The sequence below is a fragment of the Lonchura striata genome, chromosome 7 (assembly GCF_050655825.1).
Source record: "Lonchura striata isolate lonStrDom1 chromosome 7, ASM5065582v1, whole genome shotgun sequence".
In the NCBI taxonomy this organism is placed as follows: domain Eukaryota; kingdom Metazoa; phylum Chordata; class Aves; order Passeriformes; family Estrildidae; genus Lonchura; species Lonchura striata.
The window spans coordinates 34985476-35005322 of record NC_140709.1 but is presented as its reverse complement, the minus strand read 5'-3'; the positions used below and the strand labels follow the sequence as shown (position 1 = coordinate 35005322).

Sequence of the window (19847 nt, the reverse complement as noted above, 5' to 3'; positions counted from 1 at the left end):
GTGAAAACTCTGTTTTTCCTATGTCTCCTACCAGAACTGCAAGTTGGAGACTGGAATATTCCACCTCCGTGTGTGCGGGGTGCAGCTGCCTGAAATAAATCTCCAAGTTTTAAACATCTCAGGCTCTGCCTCTTGGTAGATGCTTTATTCTTACCCTGGAGTGAGAATCCCCTGTTGATGGTATCTTTAAGGAAGCTGCTGATCCCAAAGCCCCAGGCCAGAAACCTGGCAACAGAGTAGTAACAAGGCATTGTTACGTGAGCAAGTCACTTTGTGCAGAGTCTTTAGCATATATGCACGAATAAAAGTGGTTGTGAATGTTCCAGAACTTTAAAAGTAGTCGGTGAGCTCACTGTTCGTATGCAAGCAGATAAATGAAGCATGGCATGTGATATATAAAATTATATGTCCCTCCTGGGAGTACTCACACTGCCTTCCTGAACCCCTCAGATCAGATTTGGCACAGGGGTAGTTGAATCTAACATGGCTGTGACTGTAGCTTTCACAACCAGAATTGTGCAGGTACATACACTTGATGGGAACGTGACAAGGGAAAATTGAAGGTAAAGTCTGCTAGACAACCAATAAATTTCCTTTATATCTTTATCTTTTCCTTGCTTGGCAATTATTTCAGCAGGTGCTGAACTACTTTCTGCCTGCTGTAAATGAGGGGGACTCAAACGACCTACTGTAAATTCTTGATATTTCCTGTACTTATGAGAAGACATAATCATCTGAAGAACTTGTATATTTAGTGTGGAATTAGATGATTTTTAAATAATGCTTTTTTTTTAAAGCCCAAGATTGGTCATAACTAGTGTTAGGTTGCTTGGTACTATATAACTGAGATGTTTTCATATTGTCATGAAATAGGTAACAATCAGTTTTTAAAATGGCAGGGTGGAGTTGCTGCTCAGGTTGTTCCACATTATTTGTTGTAATTCAGTAGCCAGTTAATGACAGCATATCACTATTAGGTTATAGCCCTCCTAGGTTATGGTTTTTTAGAACCGTAAAGCAAGAGTTGCATGGTTTCAGGGGTTGATTACAGAGAGGTTTATTGTTATTTTTTACACTTAAATCTGCTAGGTAGGTTAAAACATCCAAGTAGGAGTTCTGGAATAGCAATGATGTGCAGTTAAACACTGAAAAATGCCTACATCTTCTACAGAGTAGAGCTATTAAAGTATTGCTTATTGTACAGTAGTATTCTGTATTCATTACCTGCAGAGCTGCTACAGGCAGTAGAGTGAGCAGGCTGTACCATTTGTGACTTCATGCTACAGCATTCTCGCTTACCTGCACAGTTGACCCGATCCTGTATGTCATCAGGGAGGAGATGTTTAACTTGTGACACTGCTAATCCTTTCCTGAAGGCTTTTCGTTCTTCCTGCACGTTGTCCTTTCGTTGCTTTTGTGAACTGGAACATGCTTGCTCAGCCCAGTGATGAATTCATGTAATTACCTATGGATGTACCCAAGTCCTGTTGACTTTAACATTAAAGATCAGTGATTGCCTAAGTATTGCACTGAATCAGGACCCCCAGGCATTTTCACATGCACAGGCTAACTTGGGAATTGGTGCACCTTATTGTAGTCCTCCACTGCTGGGAAGGGAGAGCATGTGGGGGACAGCCAGGAGCACAGCAGCCAACAGGGTGCTCATCTGCCCCAGGAAATCCCTAGTCCACACAAGTGGGATGCATGGAAACAAACTGTGATGGTAGACAAAGTTCAGAGTGTGTATTTGGTTAATCCAGTTTGAGAGAGTTGGGCTGCGTGCAGGTGGGAGTTCACAAAAGCACACGTCCCTGCAAGGAAGCTGCAGGGTACTGCTGTGTGTGTAGTGTGTACCTCTGCAGGACCCCCCTTTGCAGGAGCTCTGGGGGACAGAGCCCTTCCTGGCTCAGACAGGTTCTCATGCAAGGGTAGGGGTGATTTGTAGGTGCTCTTGGTAAATGTGCTTGTCTCCATGTTTTTATTTTGCTACTAGAAATGCAGCTAGTGAATGTATTGTGATAGTGCTGTGTTTTACAGGGAACATTTCAGTACTGTCAAGCCCAAAGAGTTTGGGTTGAACTTGGTATATGTGGAGGCATCAAGCCTTCAGAGAAGATGATTGTCCTCAGGTGGAATGACTGACATTCCTGGGAATCACAGTTACAAAAAACCTTGAGTCTCCAGTTCATGTATTGTTCCAACCCAGTAGACACATTATATATTCCCTGTAGGGGCTCATTTGTGATCCTTTCTGGTACAGTTTGCACCCACAGGAGTGCTCGCTCCTTAACAAGAGGGGAGATGTTGCTGTTAGAGCAGTGCCAGCCTGGGCTTCTGCTGAAGCTCTGTGGCATTGTTTTCCCAGGCTGGTGATGGAGGAGTGGACCTTTCTCTATCCCTTCAGAAACCATCCGTGCTGCTTCCTCAGTGCTTTGATATTCTGCCAGCTGAGGGAGGGAAGAGCCATTTATAAATATTTCTGGTAATACAGTAAGTACTCTCACATGTTTTGCTCACTCATTTTCCGTATCCAGAAATCTATCCGACCAGAATCAGTTCACTCTCTTTTATTAGCAGAAATAGATCCACAACAATTAAAATTGATTTAAAAAAAAAAAGAAGAAAAAAAAGAGAAGCAGTAGCAAGCACATAATATTGACTGTGTGTATATTCACACTGCCTTCCAATCCATGGATAATTACCCCTCAGAGATCGTGTACTATGTACAGTATGATGATGGAATTATGCACTTTAAAGAGCTTCAGTGAGCCTCTTAGGATGCCAATTTCTTTCCCCTTTTCTTCTTTTTTTTTTCCTTATTTTCATTGCAGAGAGTAATGATTTTTAAATGCACATGACCTGTCCTCAAAACCAAAGTCATGTCAGTGATGTTTTGTCTCTGGGTCTGACTTTCCTTGAACTGATGCAATAAAGGTGTACCCATGAGATGAAGTTGCATGGTCAGGGGATCTCTTGGGATTGCTGATCCTCATTAATGAGGGGAAAGGCGAGTGGAACTTAGCTGTACTCGTTCTGTTTGGCAGCAGGCACCCAAATTGCACTTCCTGGAAGGGAAGAGGGCTTGAATGAGGCTGTGGGTACAAATCCACAGGAAAGCAGGCTTTGTTATTTTGGCTGATTGTGGGCCACCTGACCTGAACACTAAGAACCAGGGGTAGTGGTTTCTCTGAACTGGTCGGAGCCAGTTCAACTGTTTTGATTTGCAGTTTCATGCACACTCACAAAATTAAAATATTGTCTATACATTTCAGCTTAACTTGTTTTTGGCAAAGTGATAAGCAAGTAAAAAACAGGGCCTCATCGTAGGAAGTGTCAAGCCATCTTAATTTTAGGCAGAAATACCAGCTCCTCCTAGAGGAAAAGAGCCAGTCCGTAAATAGCTCCCAACAGATCCTTTACCCAAGAAGACAAAAGGGTGTGACGTGCAGGAATTGCTGCTAATGCCAGATTTCATCTTTCCACTGGTAATGTGTCACCTGGGTTTGAGTTTGTCTAAGGTGTGACTTGGTGTTCAGGCAGGAGTGTTCATTGATACTTGGTGAACTGCTCCCCAAATCCTTGGGAGAACATCTCTAAAGGAGTTGAAAGGGGAGGTACCTATTGAACCATGGCCATGAGGACTGAGGTTGCAGGGCTGCTGGTCTCTGTTCTGTGACTGCAGCTCTATTTACAGATTTTTATCTTTTGTTGACATCTTTAATAAATGTTTGGTAACAGCAAGTGGTGCTGCATCCTGTTCCACCAGCCTGGACCAGTAGGCTCTTGTGTTAAAGGGAGAGCTCCCAGACACAGCTTATTGCCCAAAATGAGTCTTTTTAACTGGGACTAGAGCAGCTGTGATGTCCTCACAGCTGCCCTGCTCCTGTTCAAGGATGAATGAAGGGGAGCTTGGCAGTGCTCCCAGGAGTAGGCTGGTGTGTACAAGCAAGCCCTCTCCTGCCATCCCTCCTTCCTCAGGGCTCTGTGTCCCAGGAGGTGCAGTGTCCTTGCTGTCCCCCTGTAACTCTTGCTTCTTTCAGAAGCCAGAACTCCTTCCACCATCCACCAGAGCTTGTATGTGTGGCTCTGTGGGGTATTTGGACACGTGGTTCCCGTGGAGCAGCTGAGTTTATGGGACATGTTTGGGAAAGGCCTGAGGAAGTACCAGATGCTTTAGTCAACGCAGCTCTTATGTCTCTGACTTCCTGATTCCCCTGGGTAATGGTGAGTGGTGCTCAAAGGCACTGACAGCACCTTTCCATGTGCTTGGGGATGGCCTGAGCTCCTCAGCAGCCTGAGCTGTTCTGCCTCAGCCACCAGTCCTGCATTCCCTGCTCTGTCTGAGCACTACAGTCTGTGGGAAATCTGCTCAGGACTCCTGGGTGCTCTGTTGAAAATGGGGGGGGTGGGTGCTTTTTGTGCTTCAGTGGGCAATAGGAGAAAATGTCTGTTTGTGTCCCTGTTCTTGTTTTAATCTAACTTGGGGAGTCATTCATTACTCGTTAAAGATGTAAATTTTAGGTGCCTAATTACGTGTTTTACTTGCCAACTCTCTTCCATCCCCTTTCTTCCATGATCCCATTACCCTCTTCCCTTCTCATTCCTTTAAATGTATGTAGATGATGAATAGCAAATCTTCTCATAGAATTCTTCAGGAATCTTTAGTGTAGGGTTTTGCTTTTGTTTGCTTTTCTGGTGACTTGGAGATGGCATGGTGAGAAAAGAAACATGTGAGCTAAACCTGTTGGTTTGAACATTGTGTCAGAAAATATCCATAAATTGCAAGTTACTACACAGATGTATAGATTTAATGAGACTGTGTAATGCCATTTATTTATGCTAAAGAATCTGACACATACGGTACTGAAAAAAGTTAATACTCTAAGAGTTATTTTATATTTTTCCATTGCCATCTGTCACTGCCTACATAATAATGATACAGGTGAAAGCCTAGCACTGCTTTAAAAAAAATCAGAATGAATAGTCATTTAAATGTCTTGCTGCTTTAATAGCTGGTGTGTTTTAAGTTGTGGGAAGGAGGCAGCAGAGATACCCTCCCCCTGTTTTTAGTATATTAAAATTTGAGTTTAAACAGTTTTGGATTATTGAAGTGACTTATGAACATGGAAAATGACTATAAACTCTACTGTCCTTTACATTTGGAAAAGTTAAGGGACTAAACCAGATGCTGCCATCCTTGTAACATACCGTAAGTGCCTCTTGGAGCAGCCCTTTCATGTGCATCTTGAGATGTGGGTAAATTTTTATGCTCTAAGTTCTGCCTTAATGGGCTGAACTCAGTACTGCTGGGATCTCTGAACTGTGAGCAGGTATTTCCAGATCCCTAAATCCTCATCTTCCATCTCAAATAATTAAAAATTAAACCATGTAAGGACATACAATTTATTTCCTTTAGCTGCCTCAGGTAAAAATACATATTTCAAGGCAGCAGCAAGCTGACAGAAGTCAGCATTGACGAAGACACTGGCTTTTAAGAGGTCTCCTTGTATGTTGTGTAGTCATACTGTGGTTAGGCAAAGCTGCTTTCCCTTTTATTTCTTGGAGTCGCGCAGGACTCCAGCCCAGCAGTGGCTGTGAGGCGCACGGGGAGAAGTCCCTGTGCTCGGGCATCTGCAGAGATCCAGGGCTGCACATGGACCTGGGGACCTGCCCATTGCTTTGCAGCAGCCACCTGCCTCCCAGGGTGCAGACAAGGCTTGGGCTCCAACAAAAACAGGTTTTGTTGTTCGTCTGCTTTTTACAATATAGTGACAAAGACAGAAAATATTTTTGTGGCAGGTGCTTATCCTATAATTTTCCATGGGTTGATGAGTTGGGGAGGTGCCTTATTTAGAGGAGGGCATGGCTAGGTCAAGTTGCATTAAGATGATTTAGAGTTTATATAATGAGAAATAAATAAAACTTTTCCTGAAAGCTGTGAATGATGATGTATAACTTGATAATGAAAGCCTTTCACTGATTTAAGATAATGTCTTTAGTGGTAAAAATGCCAGAAAATGGAGCAAGGTCCTGACCCAGAGAAGTGGTTCCACTGGTTTCAAACAATTTCTTCAGGTGTATTTTCAAGTACAGTGTAGATTCCTGATGGAAAGTTCCTTATAAATGAAATAATCATTACTGTTATAATTAAGATCCTTTGTGTATGCTGGAAAGCATTTTAGGAAGTCCTGCACTTTTTAAGAAGCAGAGACAACAATGAGTGAGCCAATAAGGTTTTAGTCTCTTCAAATGGATGTTATCAATCACTTTATTTTTGTTTATAAGGGATGATCCATATATAGCTGTAGTTTGTCAGCATTTTCCATTACAAACTTCTTGTTTTTGTACCATATAGAGGTCTCATCAGCCTTTAGGGGTGAGTGTTGTGTCACTCCTCAGCGAGTGTTTCTTCTGCTCCCTCATCAGAATCTGAATTGGTCTTAAAAAAGTAGTCATGGTTTTATGTTTTGAGAGACAGCGTGGTTCATTACAGGACTGAGCCTTTATTTTTCCTCCCCTCTCTGCTTTTCTGTGTGCATCAGAAATAGCTCTACTGAAGTAAAGAAGAGCTGTGGTAGGAGAGGAGACTGACAGTATTTAACGTACATGGTGCAGGCAGTAAGAGACTTGCTTTCGGTCGGCGAGGGAAAGGCTGTGGGAGACCACCCACAGCACCAAACCTGCCTCCTGCACTGCACAGCCACTGGGACATGGAACTGCACAATGGAGGGGACCCTGGAGAAAAGCACCTCCTGGGCACCACCGCCCCCAGCATCACCTGCCCCTTGGAAACAAGTGGGAAATCATTCACATGAAGGCACAAGTCCCAATGGCTGCAGCATGCAGGAGGAGAGAGCAGGGGAGCACAAGGGCTTGGCAGGTCTTGTGTAAAGACAGAGTTTGCCAGATGACATTTCTCAAAAAAAACATGTCTTGTACAACAGCAAAAGGACAGGAAAAAGGAACATCCTTCTGCCTCTCTCCCCATCAAAACAGAAAAAAAAAAAAAAAAAAAAAAAGAACAATATGTTGGATATAAAGATATATCCAGCAATTGCTCTTAGTTTGACCTTAGGGAAAAATCTGAGTCCAAGACTATCATCTGAGTTAGCATAAGCATCTGTAGAGGGGGCAGCAGCTAGGAGCAGTCCTGCTGTATTCACTCATCTTGCATAGGGATCAGGTTCTGGCCCTGCAAAAGGGATGGGGGAATGGGAAAGGCAAACTCTCCCTTGCACCTATGGGGAATTGGCAGAAACCTTGTGTTATGTTAAGCACAACATTTGTTGCACTATATTGCTTTGTAAGTACAGGCACAAAGGGAGGGGGAGGCTGGGTCATCAGGAGTACTTTTCCTACCCTGGGATATGAATACATGACTCTGGCTTGTGTAAGTGCCGCTTGCGTAGATGCATTTGTGGGTGAAATTTGGCCTGAGGCCTTTCTGGAGAGGAATCTTGCGACACTGAGCAATCATATATATTCAATTAGGATTTCATACTCTTGCCAGATGGAGGTATGCAGCATGGGTGACTTGTGGTGAGCAAACAGTCATGCCTGAAGGCCGGGCACCTGGGGCAGATTCTGGGCTAGGTACTGCCATGCTTACTTACACCAGGGAACTCCTTACTCAATGTCCCAGCCTTTGGACTTCACCAAGAATCTCACTGAATGTGGCCTTGTGGGAGACTGGAAGGATTGCTGGCTCGAAACATTTCTGGCATGTGTGTCACTGAAACCATCAAAACTGGGCCCTGTGATAAAAAAAAGATCTCAGCCCTTAATGCTGCTCTTGCTGGGATGCTGTTTGCTTAAATCAGAGCCCTTCCAACTTTAACTGTGGTCTTTTCAGCTTCATATTTACATAAGCTTGTATGGCCATTTGAGCTTAAAAGTTATTTCATGCATTTTAGTACTGTAGTCTTCATTCCTTGTGTCTGGCCCTGGAGAGCTGCGTTGGGAGAAGCCACCTGGTGATTTAGAACCATTGCTGCTGAAAGTGTGTGGTGACATCAGGGGTGCTGCTCCACGTGAGCCAAAGCTGGTTGTTGTGATGGCACAGTGTGCCTGGTCAGGAGCCTGATCCAGCTGAAAAGGGTTGATTTTCCTCAGGAACACTGGTTTTCAACCAGCTTGGTGTAGCACCCAGTTCCATGATCACTGGTGCCAATGTAAAAGATGGAAGGGGTGGGGATTGAGGGAGGATGGCAACCACAGTTTGTGTCAGCTAAAACCTGACTGAAGCTTGGCTTAGCTATGCAACAGCATCCTAATTTAAACTAAACTTGGGTGTAACAGACCTGTTAGTCTACACTTACTGCACATACCACCTCCAGAAGATATGAAATAAGTCTTCTGTTGCATTTAGTGAGAGTTTAAATTGACTTCAGAGGTAGCAGGCTTAAACTGAGATTCTTCAATGTGAAAACTAAAAATTTCTAAGGATCCCTAAATAAGCCGATCAGTTCTCACTGAATTTCTGGCGCATTAAGCACCTCCTTGTGGGCTTGAAGAATCCCGTTTGTGGCATGCAGAAAAGGACTCAGCACAAAGTTTCTAAAACATTTCTTTCTCTTTTTTATTAGTTGTGAACTGTTTGGTTTGATTGAACTGTTGTGAATGAACATAACCCTGCAGAACCTGAACAGAACTCATGACAAGATGGTATCACCATCTACCATTGCCCTGGTTCAGTGGCCAAAAGCTAAAGTCTTTAGAGCTTTCAATAAAGAAATTTGACATCCAGCATTGGGAACGTCTGTGATCTTGCATTTTGGTACTTGAGTCAAGAAAAGAGTTAGGTAATTTCCCTGTTTTGCAGGTGACATTCACCCTCATTTGTTCCATCCAGAGTCAGCTTTACTTCTCTCTAAGCCTCCAGAAAGCTTCAATCTACTGTGAAAGCAAAACTGGCTCCCTTGAAATACATCTTTCTAACTCTTGACTGAAACATCTTCCATTTCAGTGTTGGAAGGACAGCACAGGTGCCATTGAAGAGATGTCTTCCTTTCTCCTGAGCAGCAGATGTGCTGCTGGTGCCTTGAGCAGATCGCACTATGCTTGTTCAGCCTCACAGCTTTGGAGTGATACCTGTTCCTCAGGAGAAGGGGGGACCTGCTTGTTTCTCAGGAACTAAATAGTATTTGCTAAAGCTATTTGTTTTTTAATGTCAACCTGTTAGCTAAGTACTCTGTGGCTATGAGGTGACAACAGAGCCAATTCTGTGCTCTGTTCTGCCGCTGCTTGGCTGGCATTCTCACCACTTGTGTGTGTGCCTTTTTAAAAAGGGGAGACTTGCTGGTGCTCCCTTGTTTACACATTTAATAGCTCACAATTAAACTGAAATGAACTTGAAAAGAGTCATTAACTATGGCCGAATTCTATCAGCAACAAGAAACTCAAAGATTAAGTTTTTTTTTCACCCAAGACTATTTTGTACTATTTCAGGAGGAAAGTGTGTTTGAACATGCATTAAAATCTCACTACACTTCTGGAGTGATGTAAACACCTTCTTTAAGGACCCTTTTTACTACCAGAGTGCTCTTAGATTGAACAAGAGCCAGGGATCATTGTTTCCAACTTCTGGTGTTCCCTGCCTTGAACTTTCAAAATCCATCAAGATAGAAGGGTTCTCCCCCCTCATCCTTTAATTTTCATCTTACAAAACACTCATCAGTTTGCCATGCTGGTTCTTAAAATTAATTGTATTACACTTACCCTTGCTGAGTGCTTTTGATAGTGTAGAAACAGGGAATTTAATAGTATAGGGACACACCAACTCCATGCCTTGTGATGTGTAAGAATTGGGTTCAAAACCTGTTAGAAACTGGGTCATTTTCTATTTGTCTGTAGCTGCCAATTAGCAATGTCATTAATCCACTGCCTAGGAGAAGTGCATGCTTAAAATAGACAGTGTCACTGGCCACTGACAGGATGATACGCACAAGGCTGTACTGTAGCTGCCTGTCATTGTGCTGCTGTAGGTAAGGCTCAGCCTTGTTTTCCAGAGGAAAGTAATGATTTCATAATTTCTTTGCATCTGGGTGTAAAGACAGATGCATCATCTGGACTTTGAATGCTGTTTTTTGTTGTGTTCTGGACAGGGAACCTGAGTCAGACCCTGGGATTGCTGGTGCCCCACCTGGCACCCACTCTCTGGCCACTTTGATTAGGGAACACATTGTGTCTGTGAATGTCCTTCGCCCACGGAGCCATCCAAGGCTCCTCGGGGGTGGCAGATTTGAATTTTGCCTCCTCAAGGATGAATATCTGAGGCTGGGCCAAATCTTTGTTTTCTGCTGGTGAGAGAAAGGGTGATGGGGGAAGAGGTGTGGGAGGCCTTGAGAGGTCTGGCTTGACTTGCTGCTGCTCTGGGTGCAGCAGGAAGGGGCTGGTGGTGCATGGCTGCTGCCAGGAAAGGCCAACCTCCAACTGGAGACCACAAACCCTCAGTGGCAGTGGCCAGCCTGGTTTTCCCAAGGCCACAGATAAAATAAGCATTGACCTAGGACAGCAGACAGTGGAGGAGGGTGTACAGTCCTGCTGCCTTCTCCCTGGTGTGTTGGATAGGAGGAATTTTGTTTCTTAGTGGGAACTGTGCTCTTGTTGCTTGCTTAAGATGTCCAGTGCTTTAATTTAAGCTCCACCTGAGGATCAAATCTCTCAGAAAGACAGAAGGGTTTTTTTCCCCCCATTTCACTTTTGAGGGAAAAACATTCCATGACAGAGGATGAAATACCAGGAATGTTTTTTTAGGTGAACCTTCCAACTTCTGGTTTGTAGCCACAATAATTTGTGGGTGAAGGAAATATTTTTATACTGAAAATTTCCCAGGAAACTGTTTAACAGGGAATTGGAGTTTAATTGGCACTTATGAGACATTAGCAATAATTGTATTCAATTTGGCCACTCAGCATAAAGTGTGATTCGGTATCAGCTGATTTATGTGCTGAACAAAAAGGGAAAAAAAAAGCCCCCAACCAACCCAAAAAAGTAAATAAAAATGAAAAAGAAAGCAAATTAAATGTGTGGACTGGCAAATATATGCCATTAGCTTTGTATTCCTAGGCAGAAGTCATATGTGGTGCTTGTCATATGTTTTTCCCCACAAGGTGTTTTGCCGGACTGGAAGAAGTAGAAGGAGCATATATTAGCTGGAGGGAAATGGTTTGGCTTCAAGTTCATGCTTTTGCAGTGAGCTGGCTTAGTTTTATCCCTGCTATCTCTTTTGCTGTAATTTTTTTTTTTTTAGGAATGTCCCAAAAACTTAAAAAGACCCCAACAAAATCCATTTACATGTTTATACTTTTACCATGCATGTGAACAAAAAATGCAAGGGAACATATTTGATGTGGGGTCTTGTGTATGATGCAGGATAGCAATCAACATCCCTTGAACATTTTTTTTTCCCTTTGCAGCAGAGTTCATTGTGCTCCCTCAGTGCTGTAGGTGAAAACAAAGGCAGTGGCACTACTAAATGATTGCAGCTTCCGAGGCTGGCTGAGAACAGAGAACACAAACTATATGCAATTTAAGTGCCTGTTTGTTTGCAAGCTGCCACACAGCCTAATATATACACACGAGTGATGTAAGGCAGAAGAGGTGACCTGATTAGCAAAACCTTTGCAATGAGCCAAGGAGATCCCTGCTCCCCTCCTTGGAGACCTGGTCCCAGCTGGAGGAAACCTTCCAGCAGCTACCAGAGGGTTTCTGAAATGGCAGTGCCAGTGCTCTGTGTGCATGAAGGTGAGGGAAGCAGGAAGAGCAAACAGCCTGCACAGCTCATGGAATAGCTGGGATGTTTTGAAGGATGTAGCTTGAATTCCTTGGGCTCTGTGAGCTCGGTGTGCATGGGGAGGATGCGCTCCAGCAAACGGCTCGCACCGCTTGGTTGTGCTGCTTATCCTGTTACGTGAAAGCATCATTCAGCAGAAAGAAGTGCTAGGGGAAGGAAGAAAAAGTAAGTGGTCTTCCCATTTGTAAGCTCTCCCAGCCTTGTTCTCATGTCTGCTGAGCAGGCACAGCTCCACAGCTGTGAATGTGATGATCAGCACTAATTGCACTCGTGTTTATTAATCCAAATCAGAGAAACAGATGAAATTTTATATAGGTAAGAAGACACGTTTGATCTGAGACTTTCTCTTGTGAGTACATGCACAGTTAGGATGTGGCTTTTGGATATTTTGTGCAGTACTGTGCCAGGACAGCATGCAGGCTCGTGGCAGCAACCTGGGATTTTAGATGAGGAGCCCAGGGCACTATTTCTGGCTCTGCTGTAGCTACTTGTGTGGCCGAGTGTATTAAATCCTGCTCCTAAAGCCAGCGAACCGTTTCTTTGGGCTTCATTCTTAGACTTGCTGAATGCCCCGAAAGGCTGCTATTATTAGAGGGAACTGCCATTCCTTTGCTCTGAAAGTGGGCTGTCCATAAATCACCAGTGTGTGTTTTCCATGGGGAGGTGGGTCTGGGACCTCAGCTCTCTCCCTGACAGCCCATGGAGCTGCCAGAGCTCTGCTCTTCCTCCTTTCTGCTCAGCCCCTCCACAAGGGTAGATTCTCCCGGTCAGAATGCTGTTGGCTGTGCCACTTGGGCTTGGCACCAGGACAGTATGGTTTCCCATGGCTTCTCTTGCTGCCCTGGTGGGGCCAGTCCCCTCCTGCTGCCCCATGCAAACTGCCTCCTCTTGACCTGTTTCTACCCCAGCGCACTGCCTGGGGCCACATCCGAGATGACCTCTCAGTTTGGGCTATTTTTTACTCTTTTAAGAACAATAAATGCATCTCTGTGGCAGCAAAGACATTAATTCCCTTCTGTAAGTGATGCACTCAAATGTTTTGTAGTTACAGACCATTTAGATGGCAGTGCTTGTGCTGATACTGGTCTGCTGTGATCTGATGCAGCAATGTCCTTGCTCTGGATGGGCCTTGCCATAATAGTACTTTTTTGTCATTTCTTAGCTCCCATTAGTGCCTTGATAAGTGGTGGAAGATGTTTCAACAGTTTTATGATTAAAAAGAAACATCTTACCATTGCTTGGTCTCTGGTTCCTTTACTCTGTTCATTATGCTTTCCTTGGTAGTAAAGCAGTGATTTAGAATTGCAGTGTCAACATCAGTCTCTGAGCCCTGTGTTTTCTGGGAAGGGGAAGAAGGGAAGATGAAGGAGGAACTCTAAATAGTAGAGTTTTTTCTTCTGACATTTCCAGGCCAGCTGTTTGAAACTGTGATTCCTCAGAGTGTTTACTTAAAATTCTGTCATTGGGTTCATGTATGGGGACCCCTGGGCAGTTGCCAAGGAGTACATGTGGCCAGAGTTTGGTGATGCTGGGCCAGGCCCAGGGCGCTGATTTGTGCTCCAGGTCCGCTGCAGTCACGGCACTCGTGCCAATGGCCTTAATACAGAGGTCAAAGACTGCTTAGATATGAAGGCTGAATCACCTCCTTGTTAAACCCCTCAGCAGGATCAAGGCTTAGGGAAGCAGACACGTGGGCTTGCCTTCTGGCTGACACTGTGGATGGAGGCTCTGACTCTGGGACAGGCCCTTCCGCAGGTTTGACCAACTCTTGAGGCGTTAAATTGAGGGCATTTGATGATTAAAACACCCCTGCACTGACACCCCTTTGTGAAAACCAGTACATTTGTTTCCTTTAAAGACTTACTGATCCCACAAGCTCTCAGTGGTTAGAGGAGGTTTATCCTGTCACCTGAGGATCTCAGAAATCAGTAGTGAGCCTGCCAGTCTCACCAGGCAGATGTGAAAGTTCTTCAACTGCACGTATTTCTCTTGCAAATATAAATAATCCAGCAATGTAGGCTTTGCTGCAGCCCTGTTTGCCTTGGCAGTGTCCCATTGACATGAATCAGAAGGTGGGAGCAAAAAAGCACTGGAAGCTCATCCTGAGACTCCCCTCCATCAGGGAACCTGTCTGTGCAGGCAGGGTGATTGGAAGATTACTGGCACAGCCCACAAGCCTGGTTTCACTAGATCTTTGCATTTGGAGCAGTCCTGCTTTGTTTCCTTGTGCTGTGCCTTTGGGAACCTTGCCTCTCAGGCACTGGGCAGGAGAGGCCTGGAAGGAGCAGCTCTGGCTTTGGCCTTTGCTCCTGTAGCTTTGGCTCTTTGAGAAGAAGGCAATTCTCGTAGTTCAAATTGAGAAGCAGGAGGTTGGTTCTTAATCCTGCTGCATCTCTGCAACTTTTGGCAGGTGTCTGGGTCACACTGTACCAGAGTTCTTAAGATTTAAAATAGGGATAGAAATTAGGAATTGAAAAAAACAAAAACAAAAAAAAATGAAAGGCTTAAATGAGACTCATGATGGTTTGATCTTCAAGGCTGTGATTTAATATTGATAACGATAAAAAGTTTATCGTGGTATTAGTAGTTGGGAATGTGGAAAATACATGGGTTTAACTTTTTTTTTTTTTCTTAATTTCAGCAAATTCAGTAAAGCTAGAAATGCAAAGTGATGAGGAATTTGACAGGAAGCCCCTGATTCATGAAGATATTATCAGAGCTCATGATGGAGGAAGCAGCCTGGAAGATCCCTTCATTGGGAGTAACGAGATGGTGGATAACAGAAAGATGCAGGAGCTATCAAGCGAGGGAGGAATCCGGCTTCCGAATGGTAAACTGAAATGTGACGTCTGTGGCATGGTTTGCATTGGGCCCAATGTGCTAATGGTACATAAAAGGAGCCACACTGGTAAGCAGCTGAAAGAAAATCTGTGGCGATGTTGATGTTACCTGACAACTCTTATCTCTTCCCTTTTCATTCTTGGGGTAGCAGGAGGCTGGGGAGGGGGGAAATGGGCTTCATTGGTTTTGTTTTTCTTCCTGTTTTCCACACTCTGGTGCTGCTCTCTTGCTGGCAAGCATGGTGCTTCCTTTACTTTGATTTCCAGCCTTCCATTCTTAAAAACAGTGCAAAAGTCTGGAAATTGCTTTTCTTACTGTTCTTGACTGGAGCAAGATGGTGGGAGTCATTCTCTGGCACGGTGTCGGGTGGGTCGTGTTGTTTGTGCGTGTGCAGTGCAAAGCTTTTGAGCTTTTAAGAGGAGTGTTAGATGTTCTTCCATTGGAGGTGCTCACAGGTGGACAAGACCAGCAGCTTCCTGGGGATCTCTCACTTCTTTTGGAAGTGGCTGGGCCTGGGATGAGCAAACCCTGGAGGGGACACTCATTACCCAGTGATCCTGATGCCAGGGTGGGCTTGCTGCTCACTGTGTGACAGCTCCCTCAGGGGGACCTCAGCTGAGCCCCTCTCCTGGCTCCCTCACACCATCTCAATACCATTCTGGAGGAAACTTTTAGTGCTTGGTCTCTCCCAGCACTTGTATTTTTATTACCATTTAGAGTCCCAAACAACAAGCTTGTAGGTTTGAGATCTTAAGAGGCAAAGGGAACTTCTGCAATATGCTGATTGGGCGGGTCTTTGTGGTTTGAAAAATGAGGCCCTGGGCTTAAACTGGGGTATTTCAGGGGACCTGTGGCTAATGTGGTAAAACAGTGTGCCCAGGAAGCTGGTACTCGCTCCTCTGTGCTGCCCACTCCTCAGGTGGGAGCAATAGTCACCTCCTACAGAAGTACAGGTGGTGCCAGAAGATGATGCTCTCTGGTCTTGCAGCAGTCTACCTTCGATTCAAAAAAGCACTTAAGCTTGTGCTTAACTTTTATGAGATTTAAGCACATGTAAGTCACCTGAAGGGCTTCAAGATATGCTTAACTTCGGATACACACTTAAATCTTATTACGGTTAAGCACAGGTTTTTGTGGTGGAGCCTCAGCAGGTGTTTGTTGTTTGAACTTTTTGGATAGTTTGCTTTTTATCTTTGCTGTTATTTAATGGGATGAGAGACTCACACTGGCTGAGATCTGTGAAAATATAAAAAGAAAGGTGGAGTTTTAGAGCAGAGTTAAGAGAGACTGTGTAATCCCTTTGTAAACCTGGTAGTTTGTAGTCCAGTAGTGTGCTCTTGATGGGCAAGAAATCAATAGAATTTCTGTACAGAGAAATAATAAATATATATTACATAGTTAATCTCCTGTATATGAGTTGTATTGATAAAAACTTGACCTAAGTGTGTAATGCAAAGCATGGCAGTATCATTTATGATGCACTCAGGATTTTAGACAGGAATTATGAGAGGGGAAAAGCATTAACTGGAGAATCAAAACCTTGATTAACAATTTGACGTGCTGTTACTAGAAGATGGGAAGAGAAACAAACATGTACCAGACTGAGTCTCCAGTTTTCAACCTCCCAAAAAGTTTTCGCTGGTGCTTGCATGTATCTGAGCATATGTATTGTAGGTGCATCGGAGTCCATGTATTTGAACTCGAGCAGCTAAGCTAGCTGTGCTAAATTTAGATTTAGGTACTTAATTAAACGGCCTGCATTTCTGAGATACTAAATAGCTGGTGCATCTTTTAAATGCAGGCAAGCTGCCTTTTTCATGTTAAAAGAAAGATGTGTAAATTCAAAGTGAAAGAAACAAAATCTCCTCTGCGTGCGGGCAAGAAGGCCGTCTGCGGGTGCATGGGCAGCAATTGCATAACTGGTAGCTTTTTCCTTCGGGCTACTGCTGGTTCCTCAGAGAGCTCTGACTCTTTTCCCATCAGAGCAGAGGAGCTGGGATGTGCTGTTCTATACAGATGATTTCAAGCATATAGAAATGGCATTTTTCTTAATGCACAACTCGGTGCTCTGTTCTCGGTAAACCAGTTGGGAAATTTTACAGAGGATTTTTTTCCCCTCCACTTTGTTTGTTTGTTTTTTAATACATGCTGCTACTTTGCTGTCCACAACAGAAGGAGAAGTTTGCTTGGATTTCCACATCCTGGATTTTGAGGCATATTTTTAACATACTGCTGGTATCTATCTTGTAAAGCACAGTATTTTAAAATATATTGCCACTTCCTCAGCAGCGGGGCGTGATGGGCTGGCCCCAGCTCTGGAATGAGCCCTGACCTGTGGGTAGTCTGGTTTTGCAGCCCGAGGGAGAATGGTGGAGAGAAGGGAGGTTGTCCCTAGTGAGTGGAAACAGATGACATTCTTTATCAGCTAATCCAACCGGCATGTACATCCCTACCTCTCAAAACCAATTTAAGTATGTTTTGGGAGCTGAATCCTGCTTTATTCTCCTCTTTAGCTGCACACAACCAGATCTGGCCAGTTGTTTACATTGGCAAAAACTGAAGTGCTTTTCCCTTCCCCGAAAACCTGTCAGCATTTTATGTAAATCACCCAAAATGCTGTGGTCCATAGCAGAAGCTGTAATTTGTGTGTGTGTGCTGGGATGAGTGCAGCTTTCCTTGCACTGGGGATTGAGTCTTGGCAAGAAGCTGTGCTGTGGGCTCTGGCTGTGCTATGCACAGAGAGGGGCATTTCTCCAGCATTATTCCTTTGTTCCTGAAGAGCAGTTGTCTTCCGTGCCAGATTATGGTAGTTCAGTCAGACAGATACAGGGATGGGGAAAATAATCTGTATCATGGATGAGGCCAGAGTAGGTGAGCTCAGTGTCCCATCTCTGATCCTGGTGTGCAGTCACCCCTTCCTGTGATAGATCAAGCTGGGGATTGTCCATTCATCCCTCAGATGGTGCTCCAAGTGATGCTCTGGTCTGCAACCCCTCCATCACGAGGCCCGTGGCACTGCTGATTGTGCCAAACACAGCATTTCTCTGAAAAACTGACAATTGAGGTGAAGTGGTTTTGTACTCTGCCTGGGCACCAGGAGAAGGCCTTTCTATTTATTTGCAATTGCTGACAGAAAATAAATTAAATGCTTGGTATGGGAATTAAGAGTGATGCAATCTCTGCATTAGTGAGCAGGTTAACCCTCTCCCTCATGTGCCACATCCTTGTGTCAGAAAAATAGCATAAGATGGATTCATTTCTCTCTTTTCCCATACTGTGTTCTTTTGGTCCAAATTTCATGCTCCACAGCCTATTCCTCAAGTTGCAGGATCTCTGTCAGTTTTTTGTTACTGCAGGCGATGGCTTGGTCATAGAATATTGCCATTGGATACTGAGATTTATTCTTAGGGATGGAGAGGGAAGAGGGGCAAGGAGAAGAAGCAAATAATCCAGGTTTTCTATGATCATGAGAAGGAATCTCAGTGATTTCTCACCTCTTTGTTTTCTGCTGTGGGCCTGAATTAAAATTTCCTTGCTCCTGGTTTCTGGTAAAGGAGGAACCATATTCTGCTACAGCTGTCCTGATACTTCTGTGCTCTGCAAGGCCCACATGTTGTTCTCCCTTTTGCTGTCAGTTGTGACCCTTTTTAAATTTTTTTTTCCTCTGCTGTAACATCCAGTCCCTTGTCTAGTTCACATCTAGATTTTTAAATGTTTTTTATTTCTAAGGGAAGGCTGGTATCACAGAATCATGGAATGGTTTGGGTGGGAAGGGACCTTAAAGTTCATCCCATTCCACCCTCTGCCATGGGCAGGGACACCTTACACAAGTCCAGGTTGCTCTAAGCCCCATGCAGCCTGGCCTTGAATGCCTCTGGAGACTGGGCTTCCACAGCTTCTCATCCTCATTGTTTTATGAAGCACAGAGGTTAAATGCTTTTTCTGTGTGGGAGCAGCAGCAGCACATGGCAAAGCACAGCCTGGGCAGAGGCAGTGGGGATCAGCCTTGCCCCACTCTTACCTTGGGCTGCTGGTATGTTGCTTTTAGGCTTTTTTTGGGGTGTTAACTACAGGACAGTCTCAGATCTTTGCTTGGGCTCCACAAGCAGTTTGATACCGTAAGTCAGTGAAATGTGTTGTGTGCCCATGAGGGGATGTTCAGCCTCTGCTTTAGCACCCTTAGTGTTACAACTGAACTTATGAACCCTGGAACTCTGAATGCAATTTAACTTTTTTTTCCCATGCAGAGTTCAAGTTTCTAGGACAGAAGTAATAAATGAGGAAAAACCCAGTTGTGTTGTTCCATAGGCTTAGGCATGTATGCCTAAGCAGCTAACCAGAAGCAAATTTAAACAAATGGTCATATAAACACATTTTGATCAATTCCACTGGACTGCCTCTCTCATTTTGCTGGCAGAAAGGTTGTTTTTTTTTTTTTTTTGTTTCATTTCTAATTTGTAACCTACTGCAGCCTTCCTGTCCCTAGCAATGTTAATAGATTTGGCATTGAATCAAAAAATGTAGGGCTGAATTTCTCAAAGACCAGTTTTCTACCTAGGTTCTGAAGTGTAACTTTCTGAAAAGTCATCTCTTTTCCTACTTAAGCATAAGAAAGAGAAGCTGAAATTTTGAAATTGCTCTGGGCATAAGGATGTGTTTTACTTACAGTTCTCAATAACCAAAATCTTCTGATAGTTTTGCCAAGTTCAATTACAAGATTTTTCTGTCTTAAGGATGCAGTCATAAATTTGTGCAGAGGACAATTAGAAATCACCCAGGATTTCCCAGGAATTTTTCACAAGAGATTTGTCACTACTGTTTTATAATAAACTGCCCTATCGGGAAGCAGGTTTTTTCCAAAAAAAAAAACCAAAAACAAACCCTACTAAAATCACTGATTTCATGTGATGTGCAGGCCGTTGAATGAATCAGATAGAACAGTAAGGAGGTAATTATGGTCCCTGGAATAACAGAGAAATGGAGCAAAGTCTGCTGCTTTGTGTCTCACTTAGGTAAATGCAGGTTGAAGCTGACTGCTGTCGCTGTGTTGGGAGCACTGCTGATAATTCCCTTGTGTTCTGGGACAGAGCAGAATCACAGCATTTGCAGCATCTGATGCATTGGGAGAAATGTTTCATTTTAACAAAGTGAATATTAACAAAAAGCCTATTGTGGAAGGGTGAAAATCGGTATTGTTAGTAAGAGCAAATAC

The 19847-nt window shown here is 43.9% G+C and overlaps 1 protein-coding gene across 14 annotated transcripts in view; it reads left to right on the top strand.

Moving 5' to 3' along the window:
* The window catches only part of IKZF2 (IKAROS family zinc finger 2), a 118133-nt gene that overhangs the window by 47924 nt on the left and 50362 nt on the right, over positions 1–19847 (top strand). For all 14 annotated transcript variants that reach the window (XM_021537215.4, XM_085585482.1, XM_085585481.1 and 11 more), the window contains one exon: positions 14436–14702. In XM_021537215.4, the coding sequence (XP_021392890.1) occupies positions 14436–14702 (267 nt within the window). The remainder of the gene's footprint in view (positions 1–14435; positions 14703–19847) is intronic.